At 51.4% G+C, this 23550-nt stretch overlaps 1 protein-coding gene across 7 annotated transcripts; it reads right to left on the bottom strand.

Moving 5' to 3' along the window:
- Nucleotides 1-61: 61 nt before the first annotated feature.
- Nucleotides 62-14030, bottom strand: KLC3 (kinesin light chain 3). 7 transcript variants are annotated; one of them, XM_048499322.1, is made up of 14 exons: nucleotides 13926-14030; nucleotides 13516-13570; nucleotides 12512-12639; nucleotides 10784-11273; nucleotides 10209-10436; nucleotides 6506-6722; nucleotides 4912-4999; nucleotides 4360-4461; nucleotides 3306-3479; nucleotides 1656-1755; nucleotides 1440-1519; nucleotides 1190-1323; nucleotides 1030-1096; nucleotides 62-537 (listed from the first exon to the last, which is right to left on the bottom strand). In XM_048499322.1, the coding sequence occupies exons 4-14, from the start codon at nucleotides 11202-11204 to the stop codon at nucleotides 460-462; spliced, it is 1689 nt and encodes a 562-aa protein (XP_048355279.1). In that variant the 5' UTR covers nucleotides 11205-11273; nucleotides 12512-12639; nucleotides 13516-13570; nucleotides 13926-14030; the 3' UTR covers nucleotides 62-459. The 7 variants fall into 7 exon arrangements, with proteins under 7 accessions (XP_048355279.1, XP_048355277.1, XP_048355278.1 ...); XM_048499320.1 differs by lacking the exon at nucleotides 13926-14030 and adding an exon at nucleotides 13764-13828; XM_048499321.1 differs by lacking the exons at nucleotides 12512-12639; nucleotides 13926-14030 and adding an exon at nucleotides 13764-13818.
- Between the last annotated feature and the right edge of the window lie 9520 nt (nucleotides 14031-23550).

Raw genomic sequence — 23550 nt, forward strand, 5'->3', positions numbered from 1 at the left:
CGGTGCCTCCAAAACTTTTGCCCCTGCGCAGTCTTCCCTAGCCAGAGACAGCAGGGACCGCCTAATTCCAGCCATCTTTATTGGGGGAGCAGCATAATCCCAGTTGCATAAATAGAATAAATAGTGACTTTGGACAGTAACAGCAGCCAAGAATTGGGGGGGGGGGGTGGACAGAGGGAAGAGTGCAGAGTAATGCACAGCGCTGCAGGCAGCTGGAAGGGCAATGGAGTCTTCTGCTGGGTATCTCCCCCCCCCCCCACAAACACACTCTCCTGAGAAACAGCGGCCATCTGCGAAGGCACAATCCAGCCAGTGAGGATGCCAACAGCCGAGCTGTGCTGGGGGTCTCGGTGCCTCTGAAGCCAGTTGGGAAGGTGGGGCAGGCAAAGGAGGAGGAGAACTTCCATCACGGCCCAGCCCCTGGTGGCACGACAAAGGCCGGGAAGTGCCCACCCCATCCTAGGGGGAGCTGCTCTGCAGGAGATTCTGGGTACTGGAGCTCAGGCTGTGCGAGTTGGTCAGGGGCCGGCCAGGGTGCTGCAGGGGAAACAACAGACAGGTAGCCTCAGTGGGCTCCCTCCAGGGCTGTTGCTGCTGCTGCCTGAACTTCCACCCCCACTCCTATTCCTTCCCGTTCTGTCCTCTTCTGCTTTGCTTTGCCCTCCAGCCCTTAGTTCTCAAGCAGAGCTGAACAATTGGCTGGGATTAGTATACCCTCAAGTGGGGCAGATGCCAGTACCCAGGGCTTCTGGTGGGGCCTCTGGCTGCTAATCCCTCCCCCCCCCACACACACACATGTCTATTCCCCACCTGCCCCCTTGCAAGTACTTCTGGATCCAGCCCTGCCTCAGCTTAAATAATTTCAGCTCTAACCAAACGTCTTGGGCATGGAGTCTTGAATGCTTTCTTGAATGCTGCTAGCGATCCAACTACCTTGGGAAGAGTGGGAGGCTGCAGCCCCCCCCCTCCCCAGCTGCCAAACACTCCCGCTGCATTTCCAGAAAGAGCCTCTCCTCTGCCCATACTCACCGGGGGGGACACGGCAGCCGGTCTTTCGCCCACGTGCAGGACGTTGAGGGAGGTGGCCCGCTTCAACCTGCCACAGAGATGACACCCCGTGTGATGCTTGTCATTACCCAGGAAGGCTGTCCCTTGGGGAAGGCCTGACCATGGACTGCCAGGTACTTACCCTGAGGGTGGGGCCACGGGGCCGCGTTGAACCCTGTCCCCTTTGAGTTTGGAGACGAGTTTCTCACTGCCACGTTTGATCGACTCTCGGAACCGGGAGAAGGAACTGCTGCGTCTGAGGTGGCCCAGAGCCCCCTGGGAAGGAGGGAGGACACACAGGGAGGGGGATGAGCCAACTAGCAGGCACAAAGACCCCCTTCTAAGCCCAAGAATGTGCTGCTTCCATTATGGCCAATGTATTCCACTCTCACCTCAACCCCCAAAGCAGCTTCCCTCAAGGTCCTTACCAGCTCCGGTTGGCGATCTCTTCCCACTTGTCTTCTGTCCTCATCTGAACAAATGGGGTGGGGGACATAAAAGGAAGACAGGGGTCTTTGGGGAGGGCCGCTTCCTCCCCCAGACCCCTCTGCCAGAAGGCAGTTTCAGTGCTTCTTAGAGGGGGTGGGCAGCCAAGGGGAGGCTCTTACCTCCCCGCCTGATGGCTGGGTCCAGGTCGTGCAACAACAGGATCTCTTTGTACAGCTCCTCCGCCTGCTCGTACTTGCCTTGCTTCACGTACGCGTTAGCCTGGTGAGACAAGGAGGAGGCTGGCAGGTTTCCTACCTCTTCCCTCCCTGAGGCCTAGCGGGCTGTTTGCAGTTCATTAAGGTGGGACACCCCCTCCCAAGCCAGGGAGGTGTGCAGGGCCTTGACTTGAAGCAGCTAAAATGAACCAAAGGTCCTGCTATGTTTTATCCCTTACAGCAGGAGTGTCCAACTCTGGGGCTTCAGATGTTCATGGACTACAATGCCCATCAGCCCCTGCTGGAATGGCTGATGGGCATTGTAGTCCATGAACATCTGAAGCTCCAGAGTTGGACTCCCCTGCCTTACAGTATTTTCTCAGCAGTCTTCTTTTCTGTTTTGTTTATGAACAATTAGTGAGGCGAGAGCCAGCATAGTGTGGAGACAATATGATCCACCAGCCAGGATTCTCCAGTACAGACATTGTCATGTCAGGAATTCACTTGCTGGCCTTGAGGAAATCCATATTTTTTGGCCGGGGTGGGGGTGGGGGTGGACGGACACACACACACTGTCCTTTCTTAAAGCACTGTTGCAAGGGTAACAATAAACATGAAGCGTTTTGATAATTCAAAAGTGCTAGCTAAATGCTGATGATTATTATACCCTAAAGACTACAAAATTATGTACAGCTCTGCCCCCCCCCCCCCCCAAATACTCAGCAACATAAGGCAGGGCCTTCTATGGGACTGCACCAGAGTTGTGGCATGCCCTCATGGGGAGGACATCTGACCTTCCTGATGCTGTTTCAGAGAGCTGGGATTTGGCTAACTTGAGCTTTGGGCAGCCTCAGCGATCCTCTGTTTTCACCAGGTGTTTGTCTGATAGCTCCACCCATGAATCGGGCGCCACAGCTGTGCCCGGCTGCCATCCCCAAAGAGGCTTCCTGGGGGCATGGGGTAAGTAAAAAAGCCCCCCTGCCGCCAAGAAGCCTCAGTGGGCTGCACCAGACTTCGGGCTTGCTGAAATGCAGACTGTGCCCCGCTGATGTAATGCCAGGAGGGAGCCGACTAATCCCCTGCCCCCCCCCCCCCCGCTATGTTGGCGGTGGAGTCTAGCACAGCGTTCCAGCCCCAGAGTGCTCCTGAGGAGACTTTCAGCCAAACCACAGATGATAAATATCTTAAAACAACATAACGAGTGATGACCATCTTATTACAAATGTTTTAACAGCTAGAACAGGAACATAACTGTAACTAGTAAAACTACCCTAGACAGTCAACAAGTTATCTTGCTGAATGACTCAACAGAGAATCTTCATATAGCCCATGTTCAACACACCTCTATAACCCACCAATCCTATAGCCCAGTGGTTCTCAACCTTCCTAATGCCATGACCCTTTAATACAGTTCCTCATGTTGTGGTGACCCCCAACCATAAAATTGGTATATATAACGTATAAAAAGGCCGTTTTCTGATGGTCTTAGGCAACCCCTGTGAAAGGGTCACTCGACCCCCAAAGAATCCTTGCATGGGATATATCAATATGAAAAAATAGAACAAATAAATACTAACCCAGAGGTGCCCTCTCCTCCCCAGTCCCTAGCCTCACCAGGTTGTTCTTGGTTTTGGCCACATTGGGGTCGTCGAGGCCCAGTTGGGTCTGGTAGATGGACAGAGCCCTTTGGTAATATTGCTCCACTTCCTCGAATTTGCCCTGGTTCTGGCACAAGAGTGCCAGGTTGTTCAGCTGCTTGGCCACATCTGGATGATCCATGCCCAGCACCTGACCCAGGGAGCAAAGACACAGAACTCAGGAAGGGGGCTCTCTTCTGCTCCCTCACCTCTCAGATCTCCGAAGCCAAACTAAAAGTGATTGGGAGAAGTACATAATTGGACTTGTGCATTTGCAGCAGGCCGTGCTCCAGGCAACAGACACCCTCGCCAGCTCTGCCTTTGGACAACCCCTCACAGAACCCACAGGAAATTCCAACAACCTTGAATTGTTTTGCATCAGAGAATGTTTGTACTGCAGACATGCAAGTAAAATACCTTTTCTATATTTCTACATTAAAAGAACTGGGGATAGGAGTGGATCAGGTAGGTTCTAGCTCTTGGTGATCCCGGAGGGTTTTCAAGGCAAGACATTCAGAGGTGGTTTGCCACTGCCTGCCCTGGACATCCCTGGGGACATCCCAGTCCTGCTCAGCTTCTGAGATCTGATGATATTGGGCTAACCTGGGCCAGCCATCCAGGTCACAGCAAAGAGCCGGGGCCTTCTGTACTTCAGCCTGCCCTAATTTCAAACTGGGTTCTCAAGACAGTTTGCAAACAGACCTTTGTGTATGCTCTGCTTCTGCGGCTGCATCAAGTCTGAGTGACAAAAACCAGCATCCTTAGAATCCTGGTTCTTGTTTTTATCAACCAAAGCAAGTTTGCCGGCCTTTGGCTTCAAGAAGGCACCGGTGACATCTGGTGAATCCTCCAAAGCTGATCTGTTACGTGGGGGGATGTCTGGCTGCTTGAGCCCCTCATGGTCCCTCCTCACCACCAGCAAGAACTAGCAAAGCACTTCTCTGCTCTGGCCCTGGAAAGGACATGACTCCACTTCCTTCAGCTCTGAACGCACACAAGGCTTTGGGCCCAAGGCCAGGAAGGGCCTTTACCTTTTCGCGGATCTCCAAGGCCCGTTTGCATAATGGTTCTGCCTCTGTGTATCTCCCGCGCTTGCCATACAGCACTGACAGGTTGTTGAGAGTGGCGGCTACCTGCCAGGAAGGAAGAGGAGACAAGTTAGGCTGGAGTCCCCAACCTTTTCAAGCCCATGGGCACCTTTGGAATTCTGACCTGGCACGGTAGCACAGCCACAAAACTGCTGCCACAAAAAGCTCACCTTCAGTCACACAGTGAAGATCTTTGTGCAGTAGTGGCAGTTGCTTTCAAAACATTTTTAAAGATCCACAAACCCAATCAAATCTCTAAGAGCCGATCAGAAGCTCTGCTGGACAAAAGCCACCCCTGGCCAGATCAGTTTCTCAAAATACTTGGTTCCAGGAAAGGTGCCAGTGAGTGCCATCGCGTCTTAGGGCACCGCGTTTGGGACCTGTGGATTAGACCAACCTTGCCTCGCAATCCTCCAGCTAAAGATACCCCTGGCCCCTCACGTAGATCGGAGGAGATCCCTCCTTTCTGAAATCACCTTTGGGATCAGCACTCACCGCAGGGTGCTCCACTCCCAAGGTCTGTTCCCGAATGTCGAGGGCATCGTTCAGTAGGTCTGTTGCTTCCTTGTACTTGTTTTGGTCTCTGCAACGCAAGCAGAAGTATCGGGTGATAAGCAAACCCACCTCGGCTGCTTTCTACCAAAGGAAGCTCAGGATGAGGCCGTCACGTGGAGGACACTCCTGGATCTCCTGAATGGGGGCGGGAGGCGGTGGAGAGCAGCACCCACCCCCAGCATTTGGCCACCTCTTGGAGCAGAGAAAAGTCTGTTGTTCCTGCTGTCCCTTTGTATTCCTAGAACTTTTCAGAACCCAAATCATTAGGCACAGCCTGGCACTTTGCCACTGAGTAACATGAAGGAGGTGACAGTCAGACCAGGAGATCTGTCTAACTCCATCATGTCTGCCCTGGCTAGCAGTGGCTCCCCTTGGCCTCGGGCAGAGAAAGACCTTTCCCCACACCCAGGCTGCGGGGATTCTAACCAAAATCTCTCCGGCATGACTCCAGCTCTGCTGAATGGTGAGGATGACCTGTAGTGCTGGATGGAGCAGCTCTCTTCATCGCAAAGAGGCACAGAGACCTCCGGCAAGGGAAGGGTTTGGGGCCTGCAGCAGCCAAAGAGATCCATCAGAGATCTGGTGAACGGAGCTTTGATTTGTCTGGCCGAAGGAATTCACAGCAGGAATCAACTGGCTGTGGTGGACTTTCTGGCCTCTGTGGCCACGGTCCGGTACTTTTTGCTCCTAATGTCTTGCCTGCCTACCAGACCACGGCCACACAGTCCAGAAATCCCACCATAGCCATGAGTTTTGATTCTTGAAAGCTCGTATCCCAGAAACCTTGCTGGTCTCCAGGGAGGTGGGGGTCAACTGGACCAACTGGAGACCCTCACAGCTACTGCCCGCAACTCAGGTAAGGGCAGGTGCCCCCTTGGCTGCCTCCTGCATTCCGCGTTGCTGGTGTGGGGAGGCAGGAAGAGGGAACTCTCTCTCAGATAGCACAGGGATCTGATGGCACCAATTCTGTCCATGCTTATTCACTTAAAATCTTCAAATGTGGGATGGCTTTCCTCTCTACAGAATTCCAGCTAGTTTGGACCCCCTCTCCCCCAAGGCTGGCCAACAAGGAAGGGGCATGGCTCAGCGGTACAGCCTTCGCTTGGCATGCAGAGGGTCCCAGGTTCAATCCCTGTCATCTCCACTTAAAAAGGATTAGACAGTAGGTGAAGTGGAAGACCTTTCTCTGCCTGCGACTCTGGAGGGCAGCAGCCAGTCAGAGTAGACAATAGTTCCTCTAGCACAGGTGTCACACTCGTGGCCCTCCAGATGTTATAGACTACAGTTCCCATCATCCCCTGCCAGCAACATGGGAACTGTAGTCCATAACATCTGGAGGGTCACAAGTTTGACACCTATGCATGGATCAAGGGCTTGACTTGTGTATGAGACCGCTTCATGCATTCACGCGTCTCTGCCTCCTCTGCCCACTTCTGTGCTTTCTTCCCAAACACCCAGGAAAGCGGCTTTGTAGGGCAGGGAGAGCTGCAGGGTGAAGAAGTGTTTGGGCCCCTCCTGGCACGAGGCATCTCACCGATACACCAGGGCCAATATGTTCAGCATGGTGGCAACATCTGGGTGGCTGTGTCCAGAGCTCCTCTCCAGGTCTTCTAGCGCCTGCTTGCAGAGGGGCACGGCCACCTCATAGCGCCCCTGAGAAGCATACTGGATGACCAAGTTGTGGAGTGTCCTGAGGCGAGCAGGGATCTCATAACCACCTTGCTGAGCTGCTACGCCTGCACTCTGCCTCCCTGGGGAAAGAGACACCGAAGGCTGGTGAAAACAGAGCCCTGAAACTGCTGGACTTCCAGAGAAGAAGAATCCTCCTCTTGGCATCCAGAAGCTGTCCAGGTCTTCAGAGGCGCATGGCCAAGAAAAGCAGGATGGTGGCAGGATGGCACCCCCCCCCCCAATGCTACAGAGTTGCCAACTCTGGGCTGGAACATTCTTGGAAATGTCGGGGTGGAGCCTGAGGGGAGAGACCTTAAGTGGGCTATAATGCCATTGCCCCCTCCCTCCAAAGCAGCCATTTTCTCCAAGGAAACTGAACTCTGTAGTCTGGACAGCAGTTGTAATTCCAGGACATCTCCACTTGCTGGTTGCAGGTTGGCAACCTGACGAAAGCGGCAAGCAAGTGACAATCGCAGTCACGAGGGGGAGGGGGGTGCAAAGCTGCAAGCTGTCCCTCTCCTTTGTCGCCAAGAAACAGGGTTAGCAGAGACCGGATTACTGGCAGCTCAGGGCAGCCCAGCTCCTCCCAGGCATTCTCTCTCTGACCCCGGGGGCAGGAGGCTTAGAGAGACTCAGCAGCCAGAGGGAAGGAACGTGGCAGCACACAAACCCAGGCTCCAGCACTCTACACCCTTGCCGCTCCTGTTCGATTCTGTGTTTCCAAGTCCGGCTTCTGGGCGGTGGGAACAATCTAGAGCTCCCCTTCTGGCTCCCCCTACTGGGCTGATCCTCCACTCTCTCTAGAGTCTTCCACTCTCCCTTGGCCACCAGAGTCTGTCTGGGTTGGTGGCAGCTCGCCAGCATCTCAGGCCAAGAAAGAGCTTTTCCCAGCAAACACTCTCAGAGCCTCCGGACATGGAGCTGTTGCCCGCTGCGTGCAAGCACCAGTTCACACGCTGGGCCACAGTCTCTCACTCTCCTTCAAGAGGTGTGGACACAGAGACCTATGGCTCCCCAGCGGCAACCCACTCCCCAGGTTGGCTTGTGCCCTGATAAACTGTGGCTTCTCCCATGTACCACCCTACTTCTCTGTGATCGATAGTTTCTGCTAAAAAACCCCCCAACAACCCAGATTTGCAGAGAGCTGCTGCCAGTCAGTGTAGGCAATACCTGCTGAAACAGGGCCAGGATCAGACTCAGCCCACAGTGGCTTTGGGTGGTCCCTATTTTACCTTTGGGCAAGTTAAGTCTCCCTGCCACCTTCATTCGCAGCACTTACAGGGATGACAGGCAGACTGCCATGCCCAGTTTCCCCCTCTCCAAAGAGCGCCCCCGCCCCAAGGCACCCCTGCGAGCCACAAACACACCCTGTCGCAGGTCCTCATCTTCACCGGGGAAAACGGAAGAGAGGCTGTCCTTCCTGCCCTCCACATCATCCTTCTCTGCCTGCAGAGAGACAGTGGAAGAGGGAAGGCGTCAGCCCAGGGCCTCCTTCTTTGCAATTGTTCTTTTTTAAAACAAATCCAGTCTCTGCACTTCACGAATGCAGAGCAAAGGCAGCACTTGTGTCGACCGCGTCGAGCTCTCCATTTTCCAAAACCTTTCGCTTCCCCAAGATCAGGCAACCTCCTTAAAAAAATTCTGTATATTGACATCGGAGACCAGATGTCCTCAAACATATTTTCAGTTCCCAGCGTATCAAGGGTGGGGAAAGGCACACCATGTCCCTTGAAGGGGGTGCCAGCCAGCACCCTGCAGCCTCTGAGCAGCCACTAGTAAACTGCGCCCCCCCGCTCCGAACTCCATGTAGAGTTGGGGGGGTGCACCGTTGAATGCTGCACCCAGCCAGACTGAGCTCAGAATTCAACCAGGCTCACCGCACCCCTAAACTTCATGTGGAGGGGTGTGTGTGTGTGTGGGGGGGGGGGGGCTGGGGGAGCCAGTAGTGCTTGCCCTGGATACCATTTTCTACAGATACATCCCTGCTCAGTCTGTGGATACATCAGAAGACAGCCAGGACTTCTGAGCATGTGCAAAGAGCCCCAAGAGACCACAAGAAGCCCCTGCTCCGCTGCTTCTTCAGGCAGGCCCTGTCCCCGATGGGTCCTGCCCAGAGGCGTAGCTACCATGGGGACATCCGGGGACAAGTGCCCCGGGTGCCACCTTGTGGTGGGCGCAAACATTACAGGTTCGTTTGTGGGTTTTTCTATTTTTTAGTGTTTTTTTTCCATTTTTGGCCTGCAGGGGACGCATTGTTTAGGCTAGTGGCACCAAAATTTCAGGGTATTATTGGGTGACTCTCCTGATGATACCAGCCAGGTTTGGTGAAGTTTGGTTCAGGGGGTCCAAAGTTATGGATCCCCAAAGGGGGTGCCCCCATCCTCCATTGTTTCCAATGGGAGCTAATAGTACATGGGGCTACAATTTGAGGGTCCATAACTTTGGACCCTCTGAATCAAACTTTATTAAACCTAGGTGGTATAATCAGTATAGTCTCCTGCTGATACCACCCAGGTTTGGTGAAGGTTGGTTCAGGGGGTCCAAAGTTATGGACCCCCAAAAGGGGTGCCCCCATCCCCCATTGTTTCCAATGGGAGCTAATGGTAGATGGTGCTACCCTTTTGAGGGTCCACAACTTTGGACCCCTTGAACCAAACTTCACTAAATCTGGGTGGTTTAATCAGGATAGTCTCCTGAAGATAGCCTAAAATTTTGGTACTGTCAGCTTAAACATTGCTCCCCTGACAGGCACCCTCAAATTTTTCCCCAGGTTCTCTCTTTAAATCCACCCCCTTTGGAGTGGATTTAAAGGGAGAATCTGGGTTTCCTAGATTAAAAAAACATTGAAAGTATTGTTGAAGGCTTTCACAACCAGATTCAACTGGTTGTTGTGGGTTTTACAGGCTGTGTGGCTATGGTTTGGTAGATCTTGTTCCTAACGTTTTGCCTGCATCTGTGGCTGGCATCTTCAGAGATGTATCACAGAGAGAAGTCTGTTATAAGAGAAGTCTGGACACAGTGTATAACAGACTTCTCTCTGTGATACACCTCTGAAGATACCAGCCACAGATGCAGGTGAAACATTAGGAACAAGATCTACCAGACCACAGCCACGCAGCCCAGAAAACCCACAATAACCAACATTGAAAATGATGCTGTTTGGGGTGGGTGGGTGGGGAATCTACCCTGAATTAGAATCACTTTCAATGTTATTTAAATGAGGGAGCCCAGAGTCTCTCTTTAAGGTGTATTTAAAAGTTTAAACAACATTAGTTTAAACAACTAGTTTAAACAACATTAAAAGTGATGCTGTTTCAGGGTGGATTCCCCCCTTCAAAAATAGCATCACTTTCAATGTTGTTTAAACTAGGGAGCCTTGGGTGTGTTCAGATTTGTGTGTTGGGTCATGTTCTATAATGTGATGGTGACTTTGAGATGACCTGGTGCAAAAAATGTTGCTTCGTCGTGGTGGGGGAGGGACGCTGCCCATATTGGGGGGGGGGGGCACAACAGATTTTGCCCCAGGCTCAATTTTCCCTACCTATGCCACTGATCCTGCCCCATACCTGGCCCGCTCTGGGCTGGAACTGCTGGAGCTGGTTCAGGAATTCCAAGTGCTTCTTCTCTTCCTCCAGCTGGGCCACGGTTGCCTCGCTGTGCTGCAGCCGCTGTTGGGTGGCAGCCTGCTCTTCCCGGAGCCAGATGTTCTCCTGGCAGAGCCGCTTGACCTGGGTCTGCAGCTTCTGCTTCTCGGCCTCCAGGGCTTCGATGTGTGAAGACAAGGCAATCAGCATCTGGGGGCAGGGGGAGAGGGCACTGTGGGTGGCACCTTTTCTCCAGGGCAAGAGGCGTTTTTTCCTCCCAACTCTCAGCTGCTTCCCCTGCACTTATTTTTCATTTCATTTTTTAAAAAACTTATTCAAACATTTCTATCCTGACTCTCCTTGTAGTTGGTGGCTGATGATAACACTTAAAGACATCCCCAGTGAAACTCAAAAATAAAATAGAAAATCCCAAACCCCACCCCCACCCCACCTTACTTCACTGGCTGTTCTGCCCTCCAGCCCAGCATCTCAACCAGCCCGGAGTGAGAGACCACGTTTGGACCCAAACCCGAGGAAACCAAGAAAACAACACTGACCACATCGTGGCCTGCCCCTGAGTAGCCGGAAAGCCTGTGCACGCCCTGTGACATCACCGCAGCTTGGCCAATAGTTGCAGTTTCTTATTGCAAGCAGCTTCCACTCTGCCAGTACCTGAGCTTCCGCAATGCCCAGTTCAATCCCCTCCAGGCTCTTCCAGACCAGGTTGTGTTTCTCCTCCAGCAGCTCCAAAGCCTGCAAATTCAGGGACTCCGTGTCCATGACCGCTACGGCTGCCTCCTCCCTCTCACTCCTGAGCTGCCGTTCCTTCAGCAAAGCCTCCTGGAGTCGCTGGTAGATGCTCCTGTTCTCACTCCGCAGAGCCTCCAAGCCCTTCATCACCTGCTGCGTGTTGATAATGATGCTCTCAGATGTCATTGGCTCTGACTGGTCATCCCCAGCTTCCACCATAACGGACATGGCAGGCAAATCCCACCCCAGGCAGAGGTTTCCAGGTGCACTGAGGACAGTGTCTTCCACTTGCCGCTTCTAAAGGGGGACAGAAAAGGTGCTGGGGTCAAGCCTGGCTGAAGGGAGGATTGGGCCCTCTTAGGAGGAAGCCCTTCCTCTGATCCCAAATGGGAGGGTAAGGCACTCTGTCCATGCTCAGCAACACTGCTGGCTATGTCCGTTCTCTGAACTTTAAAACTAAGCTAACCTCAGTTCTCTTTTGATACAGGATTTATAGATTTAGACTTATCTTGAGATACACATTATTTCATACTTTAAAAAAATTGAAAATAAGTTTCTGTAGTCCTTTATAGCTCTGGCTGTAGTTTTATGACAAGTTTGGGTACTCATTAGAAATTTAAATCACATCAGAACTCCCCCGAGCCCCTTCCCCCCAATAACAGCTGCATCATCAACTGGGTGAGAGAGTTTGGAGCACTGAACTGTGTGTGTGGAGGGGGGGGTGTAAGTTGAAAGGGTGCTTGGAAGCTGAGTCTCTCCCTGTTTGGAATGATTGCATGACAAAAGCTGGCTGCTCATCCTTGGCTCTCTCCAAAACCAGTCCCACCAGTCTGACACATCAAGCTGGGCATGCGGCAACCCATTTGGCACACAGGCTGAGCCCGCTTTGCATGCTCTATGCAATATATGTTGAAGGACTGAGAGGAACGCAGCAGCAGAAATATTGCAATACATTCTCTGTCTGTCTCTCAAGCACAAACGCAGGCATCACTGGATCTGCACCAAGCATCTCAACACACAACAGGACACTGCCCTCCCAATGGCTGCAAACTCAGCTTCTTCTTTTTCTTTTTTGCTGTCAACTGGCTTATAGGGACCATTGAAGGTTTCCAAGGCCAGAGGTGTTGAGAGGCAATTTGCCATTGCCTGCCTCTGCATAGCAACCCCCAACTTCCCATCCAAACGCCAACCCTACTTAGCTTCTGAGATCTGGCGGGATGAGGCTGGCCTGGGCCATCCACCTGCCCAGAGTTCAGCAGAGTTCCTCTGTACAAAACGCCATTCCGTTCCCCCAAAGTTTTTTTCTGAAACGATTCAGGACTAGAAACATGTCAACATTAGTATGTCACAGAACTCGCAGGGGTTCATGCAGCACCCAGTCATGCAGAGCCACGAGCCATCCCTCTGAGGGGGCCACGCGTGAATGCAGAACAACTGCAACACTTCCCTGCATCTCACAAACCCAGCTCATGTTTTTCACAAGCACAACATCCAAGCTCCACGCAGGCAGACTTCGAATCAGCCCCCGGCTGTACCCGCAGAAGCTCCTCTGGGCCAACAAGGCAAGGTCAGGGCTCCAATTTTTTTCTCCCCAACAGCAGGACCGATCAACAGCCTCATCAGGATCTGTGGAGCCACGGACAGGTCCTTTGGGAGGAAGAATCTGCAAAAGGTAGCAATGAGGGTCTGCGATGTGGGTGCTGCAAACTACAAGAGAACCATCACTAAGCGGCCCAGGGCGTCAAGCCTGTTGGGGGCCGCCTGCTCTCATCCAAGACTCCTGCCCCGACCTCCACAGCTGAACAAAAGAACATGGGCCACTGCTTGGTAGCAGGGGGAACGGGCCTGTGTTGCAGAAGACAAGAGCGGCGGGGGGGGGGGGGGGGTCCTCCAGATGCAAAAAGAGGTACCAGGACCCGGCCCTTTCCCATCCTGGTTCTGGCTCTTTGGGACGGCCTCCCTGGAAAGGGGAGGGCGAGGCCCCTCCTTGGTCTCCTTCAAGAGGCTCTGCAAAATTGCTCTATTTTCCAGGGCTTTGGCTGGAGGGGGTGGGGGCGAATGTCGGGCATCTTTTAAGGCAGGTGGGGGGGAGATTTGGGTTTTGGTATTTTATGTTTGTTTTTAACTTATTTTTTTACACACACACACACACACACACACACACACACACACACGCCGGAGGCAGAGGTGGGAGCCAGCCAGTTCTCACCACTTCTCTAGAAGTGGTTACTGTTGAAGCAGCGGATTTACTCGGAGTAGACTACCTTGCAGGACGCAATGTAAACAAGAACTGACAGACACACAGTTTTTTCTGAGTGCGGAGAAGAGGTTACTAAAGCAACCTCCCTGCCCAACAGGGACTGGAGGGGCGTGTGTGCGGCGGCGCCACTGTTTGAATCCCACCACCGTCGGAACCTGTTATTAAAATGTTTGGATCCCACCACTGGCCCGAGGGGACCCCGCAAACTCGCCTCTTGGTCACAAGGGGAAAGAGGAAGGGAAGCCTTGGCAGCCCCTCCCCACTAAACCGTCCCCTTACTTTCCGGAGGAAGGGTGGGGGTCACGCCGCTGGGGGATGGTCCGGCCGCCTCCACCTGCAAGACAGAAGCGCACAGAACTTGGGTGGGAGACATCAAGGCAAGGGCCCCCCCCCCCCCCAGTCCTTGTCCGGCCCCCGGCTCAGCTCAGCGCCCCGCCCCCGCCGGAGCATGCCGCGGCCAGCCCTTGGCAGAAACGGCCGAGGGGGGGCGGTCTCCCTGCCCGGCAGCGACCCCGGCAGCTCCGCACCTGCCCGTCGCCCCGGCAGCAGCAGCCGCAGCTCGCTCTCCGGCGGGCCCGCCGCTGCCCCCGCCCGCCGGCGCGGCTCCTCCCCGCACGTGGGGGCGGCTCACCTGCTGGGCCCGCCTCCCGGGCTCCCCCCTCCCCCCCCGCCATCCCTGCCGTTTCTACCCCTTTTGCGGCTGGGGTCCTCCCTGGCAAGTCCGGGGCATCTCTTGGCCCCGCCTGGAGTTTGGCAACCCCGAGGGCGTTGTGCTCGGAAGTGGTGCCGCCAGCAATCCCTGCGGGTGGGGTGCCAGCCAACAGGCGTCCAGGCTCGTCCCTCTACTTGAGGGGTCCCCAAGTGGTGCCCACCGATTCTACTGCAAATGCGGGCAGGGCCAGGTGGGGGACTCTGCCGGGCAAGGCTTCCGATTGGCTGGGCCAGTATTTTGAAAGGTGCTTCCCCACCAGGGCTCAAGGATCTGCCCTTCTGGGTTCCTGTGAGTGCGCGCGAGAAAAAAGAGGCTCAAGTGGTGGAAAGTTGAAAGTGAACAATATGTTCGTTCTTTAAAAAGGCATCTTTTTGAAAAGGAGGGTCTGCTGGACACCTGCTGGTCACTGGCTCTGTCTCCCAGGGCAGCCCGTGCCAGAAGTCCAACAGTGTGCACAGGTTTGGACTTCCTCAGAAGTAAGCCCCTATTGTGTTCACTAGGCAAAGAAATCTAGCGTGTGCTTAAAGCACTGCAGTCTGCCTTCATTCCACCCATAACATTAATACAACAAAATCCTGGCACATTTTTTTTTGGGGGGGGGGGTGTGCTTGTGGGATTGGGTCCCATGGGTACAGGGTAATGCATCACTTAGGCTTGTAACTTGGTTGGCTTTTAAGGCTGGGGGTTGGACTCATCAGCGTAGAAGGAGGAGGAGGAATTTGGATTTATACCCCACCCTTCTTTCCTGTAAGGAGATTCAAGGTGGCCTTCAAGCTCCTTTCCCTTCCTCTCCCCAAAACAGACACCTTGTGAGGTAGGCGGGGCTGAGAGAGTTCCGAAGAACTGTGACTAGCCCAAGGTCACCCAGCAGGAATGTAGGAGTGTGGAAACACATCTGGTTCACCAGATAAGCCTCCACCACTCAGGTGGAGGAGTGGGGAATCAAACCCAGTTCTCCAGATTAGAATCCACCTTCTCTTAACCATTACGCCACGCTGGAGAGGCACGCACCCAGGGTTTGCTTGTGTCTGGTTGGGTGTTCAGCTGCAGTGAAAGCAGACAGAACCAGGCAGCCCCAGAAGATCACAAAACGTCGGTGTCACTGAGCGAGAGAGAGGCTCCTGCACTTTTTGCTGTCTTTCTTCAGAACCATCAGTGGCCTGCAGTGGCGTTCCTGCCTAGGGACAGGGGGTACCCTATGTCCCCGGGCGCCCCCCATTTGGTCACGTGGGGGGCGCCAACATTTCAGGGTCGTTTGTGTGTTTTTAAATGTTTTAAGTGTTTTTTTCACGTTCTGGCCTGCAGGGGGCGCATTTTTAAGGCTAGAGGCACCATGATTTCAGGGTACCATCCAGAGACTGTCCTGATGATACCACCCAAATTTGGTTATGTTTGGTTCAGGGGAAGCAAAGTTATGGACCCCCAAAGGGGATGCCCCATCCCCATTGTTTTCAATGGGAGCTAACCTGAGATGGGGGCTACCCATTTGAGGGACCATAACTTTGGTCCCCCTGAACCTAACTTCACCAAACGTGGGTGGCATCATAAGAATAGTTAACAGATGATACCCTGAAAATTTGGTGTCACTAGCTTTAAAAATACACCCCTTCCAAGGCACCCCAAGAAATTTGCCCAAGATTCTTTGTTTTGCAGTGACTTTGCTCCATTGCTTGGCCAATGGGGGTACACGGAGTGTGTAGGCAGGCTGCACATTTTTGAAGATAGAGGCACCAGACTTTCATGGTGGCTCCAGGAGGGCCTCCTGGTAATAGAATCCAGGTTTGGAGACCTTTGCTTCTGGGGGTTCAATTTTATGGGCCCCCAAAGGGACTATTTTGTTTCCCACCTCCCTGCATATGAAAGCCTGTGGGCTGGGTTCTCTCAGAACTCTCTCAACTCCCGCCTACTCCAGTAGCAGAGCTCACCAAGCTTGGATGCTATTACCCAAGGCCTCTTGGAGCCACAGAAAGTCTGGCACCTCCTATCTTCAAAAATGTGCAGCCTGCCCCAGAAATTCCCCTTTCATTAGCTACAAATGGGAGCAAAGTCACTGCAAAAACAAAAGAATCTTGGGCACATTTTCTTGAGGAGTTGCCTGGAAGGGGTGTATTTTTAAAGCTAGTGACACACCACATTTTCAGGGTATCATCTGTTAACTTTATTCTTATGATGCCACCTTTCACGTTTGAGTGAAGTTATGTTCCAGGGGGACCAAAGTTATGGTCCCTCAAAATGGGTAGCCCCCATCTCCAGGTTGGGGCTCCCATTGAAAACAGTGGGGATGTGGGGCATTTGGTCGCATTTGGGCGTCCATAACTTTGCTTCCCCTGAAACCAAACATCACCAAAATCGAGAGGTATCATCAGGGCAGTCTCAGGATGGAACACTGAAATCATGCCAGCAAGTAGGGTTTAAAAAATAAAGTATCCCTGCAGGCCACAAAAAAAAACATCTAAAAATACCACCAACAGTCCCATAAATTGATACAATTTTGCATTCAGACTTTTGTTTCATACTTTGGGCAGGTATACTATTTGTCTGAATGTGCTCCAAATTTGCCCAGATTCCAGCCGAATCTGCTATTTGTTTCATCTGAATCTCCAACCCTCAAAAGTGATGCTGTTTCAGGGTGGGGGAGAATCCACCCCCAAACAGCATCACTTTCAATTTTGTTTTAACCAAGGACCCCAGATTCTCCCTTTTAAGGTAGATTTAAAAGAAGAATCTGAGCTCCCTAGTTTAAACACCATTGAAAATGATGCTGTTTAGGGGTGGATTCCACTGGAGGTGTTTTGTGAGAGATGATGCTGACATTTGTTTGGTAAATGTTTTGCTGGGGGTGATTTGTGAGAGATTTACATGCTTAATACCGACTTGCACTGGCTTGAAGTTGTTGTGATTAGGAAATTAGGAAAAGATTTGGTGGGGAGAGAGCCATGTATGTTTTGATGGGAGTGGGAGGTGTTTTGTGAGCTGGTACAAAAAAATCATTGTTTGGTCATGGTGGGGGAGGGTGGCCACCCATACATCGGGTGGGGGGGGCCGCCAAACTCAGGTTTTGGCCCCGGGTGCCAGTTTGCCTAGGTATGCCCCTGGTGGCCTGTTTTGGTTGCCTCCACCTGCTGGCTTGGCATGAGTGGGGAGGGGAAAAGGCAGAGCTGTGTCACTCCCTGCCCCAGAGGCTGGAGACAAAAGGAGGACAGAATGCAGACGGAAGAGGTGCCAAATCCCTCGGAAACCTGAGGCTGCCTCCCAAGCAACGTCACTCGGTTGCGTCTTTGTTGAGACTCTTTGTGCCATCATTCTCACTCAAGGTGCCATCCTGCCCACACGCTGAGCAGCTGAGACCGCAGTCTTGCCAGCTAATCAATCTCAGCATTACATATCTCAGCTGCTTGGCCTACAGGCTATGCAGGTTGGGTGGACCAAAGCTGAGCAGAGCATCTCCGCTTAGAAGAACTGTGGAGTGAGCAGACAGTGATCGAAAGCTGGCTTGCAAGAAAGCGTTCCTGGAGCACCTCTAGCATTGCAGCAGTTATTGATTTTTTTTTTAAAAAAGAAAACACTCCAGTAGTGCAACAGGAAGACAAATGCAGAAATTGGCAGCAGACAGAAGAAAGTGTGCACAAAACTCCAGATTGGTTCCCCCTGAAATTTCTGCTCATGTGATGGGGTAGGCAGTCTTTTTTGTGATTCCCCCAATGTATTCTTGGGGGTTCCCTGCTCTCCCAGAAAAACTTTTCAGAGGACATTGTGGACTTCAGCATGAGGAGGGAGGCAAGGAAATTGTGCTTCCATAGACGGAAGTTTTTCCATGCTTGGAGACTCCAGGGCCGAGGGAAAGATGCTTCTGCAGTCACAGTGGCGAGGAAGGCAGAGTGGAGAACCCTTGCTGTAGGGAAGCAGCCCTTATCATTTTCATAATTTCATTTCATTATTTGATTTATAACCCGCCCTCCCCCGTAGGGCTCAGGGCGGCGAACAACAATAAAATGAACAAGAAACATCATGGGTTATATTCAATCAACAAAACATCAATAGGTATAACATTACAAAATAGTAAGAACATCAATCAACATAAGCAATATAACCAGCAAGTAACAATAATCATAGCATTTCACATGGTAGAAATATAATAAACATTGTTGGAAGAGAAGGACCTTATGCTGTTTCCTGCTTCGACCCACAGAGGGGGTTTTACTAGATAGCCAGTGGCTAGATAGGGACCTAGGGATTGACACCTTTACGCTATCATGCTGGCTCTATCCCTTTGATGTTAGACTGATACTCTCAGAGACTTCCTTCCTTCCGCCTTCTTCTCGCACTCTTCTCCATCTTACTGTCACCATGCCTAGAGGGAGGATGGGTGCTTCCTGCATCAGTCTCCATCCAGCTAGATTAGGATAAATTAGTGAACCTACCTACCTTTCTATCCAGAATGGAGTTCACTAATAAATACTCTTTTTATTAGATTAGAAACTACAAATGACTCCGACTTTTCTTTGTGCCAAAGCTCACTTGCAAGGTTACGCACACACGTGCACAGGTAAGCTTACACTGTGTTTAGCCACCAGTGAGCTCTGCTCGTTGTGCAACGGGAAAACACCCTACGAGGTGTTGTTTCTCCCTTCAAACATAACATCACTAATAAAAACATCATAAGAACATAAGAAGGAGCCTGCTGGATCAGAGTCCATCTTAGTCCAGCACTCTACTGCTTGCAGTGGCCCACCAGGTGCCTTTGGGAGCTCACATGCAGGAGGTGAAAGCAATGGCCTTCTGCGGCTGTTGCTCCCGATCACCTGGTCTGCTAAGGCATTTGCAATCTCAGATCAAAGAGGATCAAGATTGGTAGCCATAGATCGACTTCTCCTCCATAAACCTGTACAAGCCCCTTTTAAAGCGATCCAGGTTAGTGGCCATCACCACCTCCTGTGGCAGCATATTCCAAACACCAATCACATGTTGCATGAAGAAATGTTTCCTTTTATTTGTCCTAATTCTTCCCCCCAGCATTTTCAATGTGTGCCCCCTGGTTTTAGTATTGTGAGAAAGAGAGAAAAATTTCTCTGTCGACATTTTCTACCCCATGCATAATTTTATAGATTTCAATCATATCCTCCCTCAGACGTCTCCTCTCCAAACTAAAGAGTCCCAAACACTGCAGCCTCTCCTCATAAGGAAGGTGCTCCAATCCCTCAATCATCCTCGTTGCACTTCTCTGCACCTTTTCTATCTCTTTTGATATCTTTTTTGAAATGTGGCGACCAGAACTGAACACAGTACTCCAAGTGCGGTTGCTTCACTGCTTTATATAAGAGCATGACAATCTTTGCAGTTTTATTATCAATTCCTTTCCTAATTATCCCCAGCATAGAGTTTGCCTTTTTCACAGGTGCCATGCATTAAGTTGACATTCCCATGGAACTATCAACTAAGATGCCCAAATCCCTTTCCTGGTCTGTGACTGATAGCACTGACCCTTGTAGCGTGTATGTGAAGTTTGGATTTTTGCCCCTATGTGCACCACTTTACATTTTGCTACATTGAACTGCATTTGCCATTTCTTAGCCCACTCACCTAATTTATCAAGGTCCGCTTGGAGCTCTTTGCAAGCCTTTGCGGTTCTCACCCACCTCTACATAATTTGGTATCATCTGCAAACTTACAATTAATGGCCACCCGCGCTACCCACCCCTACTTCCAGGTCATTTATGAATAGGTTAAAAAAGTTAACTGGTCCCAAAACAGATCCTTGGGGGACACCACTCCCTACATCTCTCCATTGCGAGAATTTCCCATTTACACCCACCCTTTGCTTCCTGTTTCTCAACCAGTTTTGAATCCGTAGGAGGACTTCCCCTCTTATTCCCTTCATTGCTGAGGTTTTCTCAGTAGTGCCCTGGTGAGGAACTTTGTCAAAAGCCTTTTGGAAATACAAGTAGACAATGTCCACTGGTTCCCCCTTATTCACATGCCTGTTTATACCCTCAAAGAACTCTAGTAAGTTTGTAAGACAGGACTTACCTCTGCAAAAGCCATGCTGACTCTTCCTCAGCAGGTCTTGCTTTTCTACATGTTTTATAATTTTATCTTTAATGATAGATTCTACTAGTTTACCAGGAACAGATGTCAAACTGACTGGCCTGTAATTTCCTGGGTCCCCCCTAGACACTTTCTTAAAGATTGGTGTGACATTGGCCATCTTCCAGTCTTCAGGGATGGAGCCTGATTTCAGGGATAAGTTGCATAGTAAAGTGAGAAGATCAGCAATTTCATGCTGGAGCTCTTTAAGAACTCTTGGATGAATGCAATCTGGGCCAGGGGATTTGGTAGCATTTAGTTTATCAATGGCTGCCAGAACTTCTTCCTTGTCTACCACTATCTTTGCTAGTTCCTTGGATTGTCTATTGCTCACATGCGGAGATACAGAATCTGACAGCATTGTGGTCGCTGTTTCCTATTGGCTCAACAACACTGACTTCCCGTACCAGGTCCTGGGTCCCACATAGAATTAGATCCAGGATCACCTCTCCCCTGATTGGTTCCATAACCATCTACTCTAAGCCACAGTCATTTAGCATATCCAGAAATGCTCTCTCCTTACTATGACCTAAACATGCATTTTCCCAGTTTAAGTGGGGATAGTTGAAATCACCCATTACCACTACGTTTTTGCTTTTGTTGGCCTCTCTAATTTCTTTTTCCATCTCAGAATCCTCTTGTGCGCTTTGGTCAGGGGGACCATAATATATTTCTAATATTAGACTATCTTTCACACCTGGTATTGATATCCACAGGACTCCTGTAGGGGAATCAGCTCTCCCTGCATTGGCTATTTTATGTGACACTATTGCTCTCTTTGACGTAGAGGGCGAGGGCAACACCATCCTCGACATGCCCTGTCCTATTCTTCCTGTAAATCAATCCCCTGTCCTATTCTTCCTGTTCAATCAATAGCTAGAGTTCTTGTGGCCCTTCTCTCCTTTGGTCTTGTATTATCTGCCTATAACTGTGTGATTGTAGTAATATTTGTAGTAATATTTTTAGTAATATTTGTAGTAATATTTGTAGTAATATTGTAGTAATATTTTAGCTGTTATAGATTAGAATTAGTGTAGTTTAGTATTAGTCTCAAATTGGTTAGTTGTGAGTAGTGGTAAGTTTAGACCCACATGAGGTGGAGTTTTTAGCTAGGCTATTGAGAGAGGGGAGATAACGGAGACATGGGGGCACCATTTATGGGGCTGGGGATCCCAGTGTTAATGGAACGGGGTAAATATGACGGTAGGCGGCGGCCTTATGATAGACGGCGGACAAGATATGGATATGCTCGTTCGCTGCATTCTGACCTCCTCATTCCTATCCCAAGGAACTAGAGTGGTTGGGTTCAGAGACACCTAACCTTCGTCATTACCTGGTGTTGATAAATGCCAGGTCCATCAATAATAAAACCGCAGTTCTCTCCACGCATTATCTTGGAGACCAGCAGATGGACCTGGCTTAGGTCACCGAAACCTGGGCAAGTAGCATGCGAGACCAGTCATTTTGGCTTAGAGTCAGCCACCAGGTTTCATGCGTGCCTCCACCAGCCTCGAACCCAGGGTCGAGGCGGGGTGGCCAATGTTCATCCGTGATTCTATTCCCTTTAGGGCTATCTCTGTCCCGGAAGATCACTGGCTTAGAGTGTGTCGGCCGATAGAGTGGTTGGCGCTTGGAGAGGTTGGCCAGTCCTGCTATGGTGTACCGGTGCGCCTAAGCGCACCTGGGGATCAGCCTGCCATGGCTTTCGCTTTAGAGGTGGTGGCTACGACTGGGCGTTGAGGTTCCCCCCAGGCTTATAGTCTTGGGTGACTTCAACGTCCATGTCGATACTTCCTCTTGTACAGTGGCTGTGGGCCTAGTGTCATCCATGGCGGCGCTTAGAGCCTCCTTCTTAGTAAATTCTGGCCCCACCTCATGAGGCTGGGCCACACGCTAGATTTGGTCTTTGGGTCGAGTTGATCTGAGTGCGCATCCTCTGCTGATAGAGTGCCATGGTCCGACCATTATGCGTCCTGAAAGGCATCCTGGATGGATTTGCCGCTTTCTCAACTCCTGTCTAGGCGTTTAGCGGGCTGATTTATGCCACAGCCAGCGAGGAGACTTAATGGATCCGACTGGTTTCCTGGAGATGCTCTGCGGGATCCTGAACCTACCCAGGCACACTCGATGAAGCAGGTGGAGGATTGGAATTCCCTGCTCTCCCATGCCATCGAAGTTAAGTTGCCCCCCCGATCGTCCTTCAAGGCCCCCGCCTCTCATGGGTCTCCGTGGTATACTGTAGAGCTCCGCCTTATGAAGCGGGAACTCAGACGTCTAGAGCGAGTGTGGAGGAAATCTGCGGTCGGGGTTAAGCTGCTAGCGAACATTCTTATAGGACGTTTATGAAAGCCTATGAGACATGCGGCATCACTAAGGAGGCGAAGAGACGTTCTTCTCCTCCTCTCTCGCATCTGCTAGCTCATGCTGGTCCAGCACAATTGTTCCGGGAAAGTGATTCGATCTTTAACCTCCTTATCGGAGGGTCCAGTAAATTCCCACCATTAGCGATTAGTCCTGAAGGCATTTATGAGCTTTGCAGACAAAGTCAATGTCATTCACCGGGACCTTCCCTCCACTTTGTCTACAATTAGTGAACTGGAGGGCTCCCCTTGCCGTCTTCAGGCCCTTTGTTTTGGCCCAGTTTTCCCTGCTCTCCAAAGCCGCTGTTGACAGGGGCCTTGGCTGCTGTTAGACCTACTCACCTGTCCTCTGGATCCGCAGTGCCCCTCCTGGCTTATAAAAAAAACCTGCCGGGAGGAGTTACGACCCCACCTGTTGAATATCATCAATGGCTCCCTTTGAGCAAGGAGGTCTTTCCGGGTGGGTTGGAAGGGAGGCAGATGGTCCATGCCCACTCTTGAAAAGACCCCATCATTAGATCCTCTGGAGATCTGGCCAATTACCGCCGATAGTCGAATCTTTACTGGCTCCTGGGAAGGTAATTGAGAGAGTGGTGTTGGACTTCAGCTTCAGGGTTTCCTCTGGATGACACATCGGCGCTTCGATCCCCCTTCCAGTCCCGGCTTCCGTGCTGGGCATGGGACAGAGACGGTTCTTGTGCATTGCCCGTCACAGACCGCGCTCCAGATGCGAAGCTTGACCAAAGGCGGATCGGGCGCTGTTGGTACTTGTTAAGATCTGACCGCAAGGCGTTTGATGTGGTGGTACGACCACTCAAGGATTCAGTAATGGTGTTGATGGTGAAGTAAACCTTGGAGTGCATCTCCACAGCCCAAGGAGCGATGGAGCCAGATGCATCGGCGGAGACTTTTATCTTCTTGCGCGGAGATGAAGTCTCCGTTCCCATGGGAAGCAGGAAGGGGATGGGGTGAAAGGCATTATAACCTGTGCTTCTGGCGAGGAAGTAGTCATTCCCTGCCACCGGGCGTGTACTTGAGCTTTCTAAGATGTCTTAATAAATGGACTTTTACTCCCAAAGCCTTTTATTTCATGCGTCTATGGAATTCCCCTTACTAACGACCTTTGACCCACCGCCCTGGTCGCTTCCGGGGTCGCAA

Source organism: Sphaerodactylus townsendi, linkage group LG06 (genome assembly GCF_021028975.2).
Source record: "Sphaerodactylus townsendi isolate TG3544 linkage group LG06, MPM_Stown_v2.3, whole genome shotgun sequence".
Taxonomy (NCBI): Eukaryota; Metazoa; Chordata; class Lepidosauria; order Squamata; family Sphaerodactylidae; genus Sphaerodactylus; species Sphaerodactylus townsendi.

Coding starts and splice junctions, on each gene's coding strand:
- KLC3 (XM_048499317.1), bottom strand. Junction 10,437..10,783: donor CAGGGGCAGGCCACGATGTG/GTCAGTGTTGTT, acceptor CCCTGCCCCCAG/ATGCTGATTGCCTTGTCTTC. Junction 538..1,029: donor CGGCTGCCGTGTCCCCCCCG/GTGAGTATGGGC, acceptor TTTCCCCTGCAG/CACCCTGGCCGGCCCCTGAC.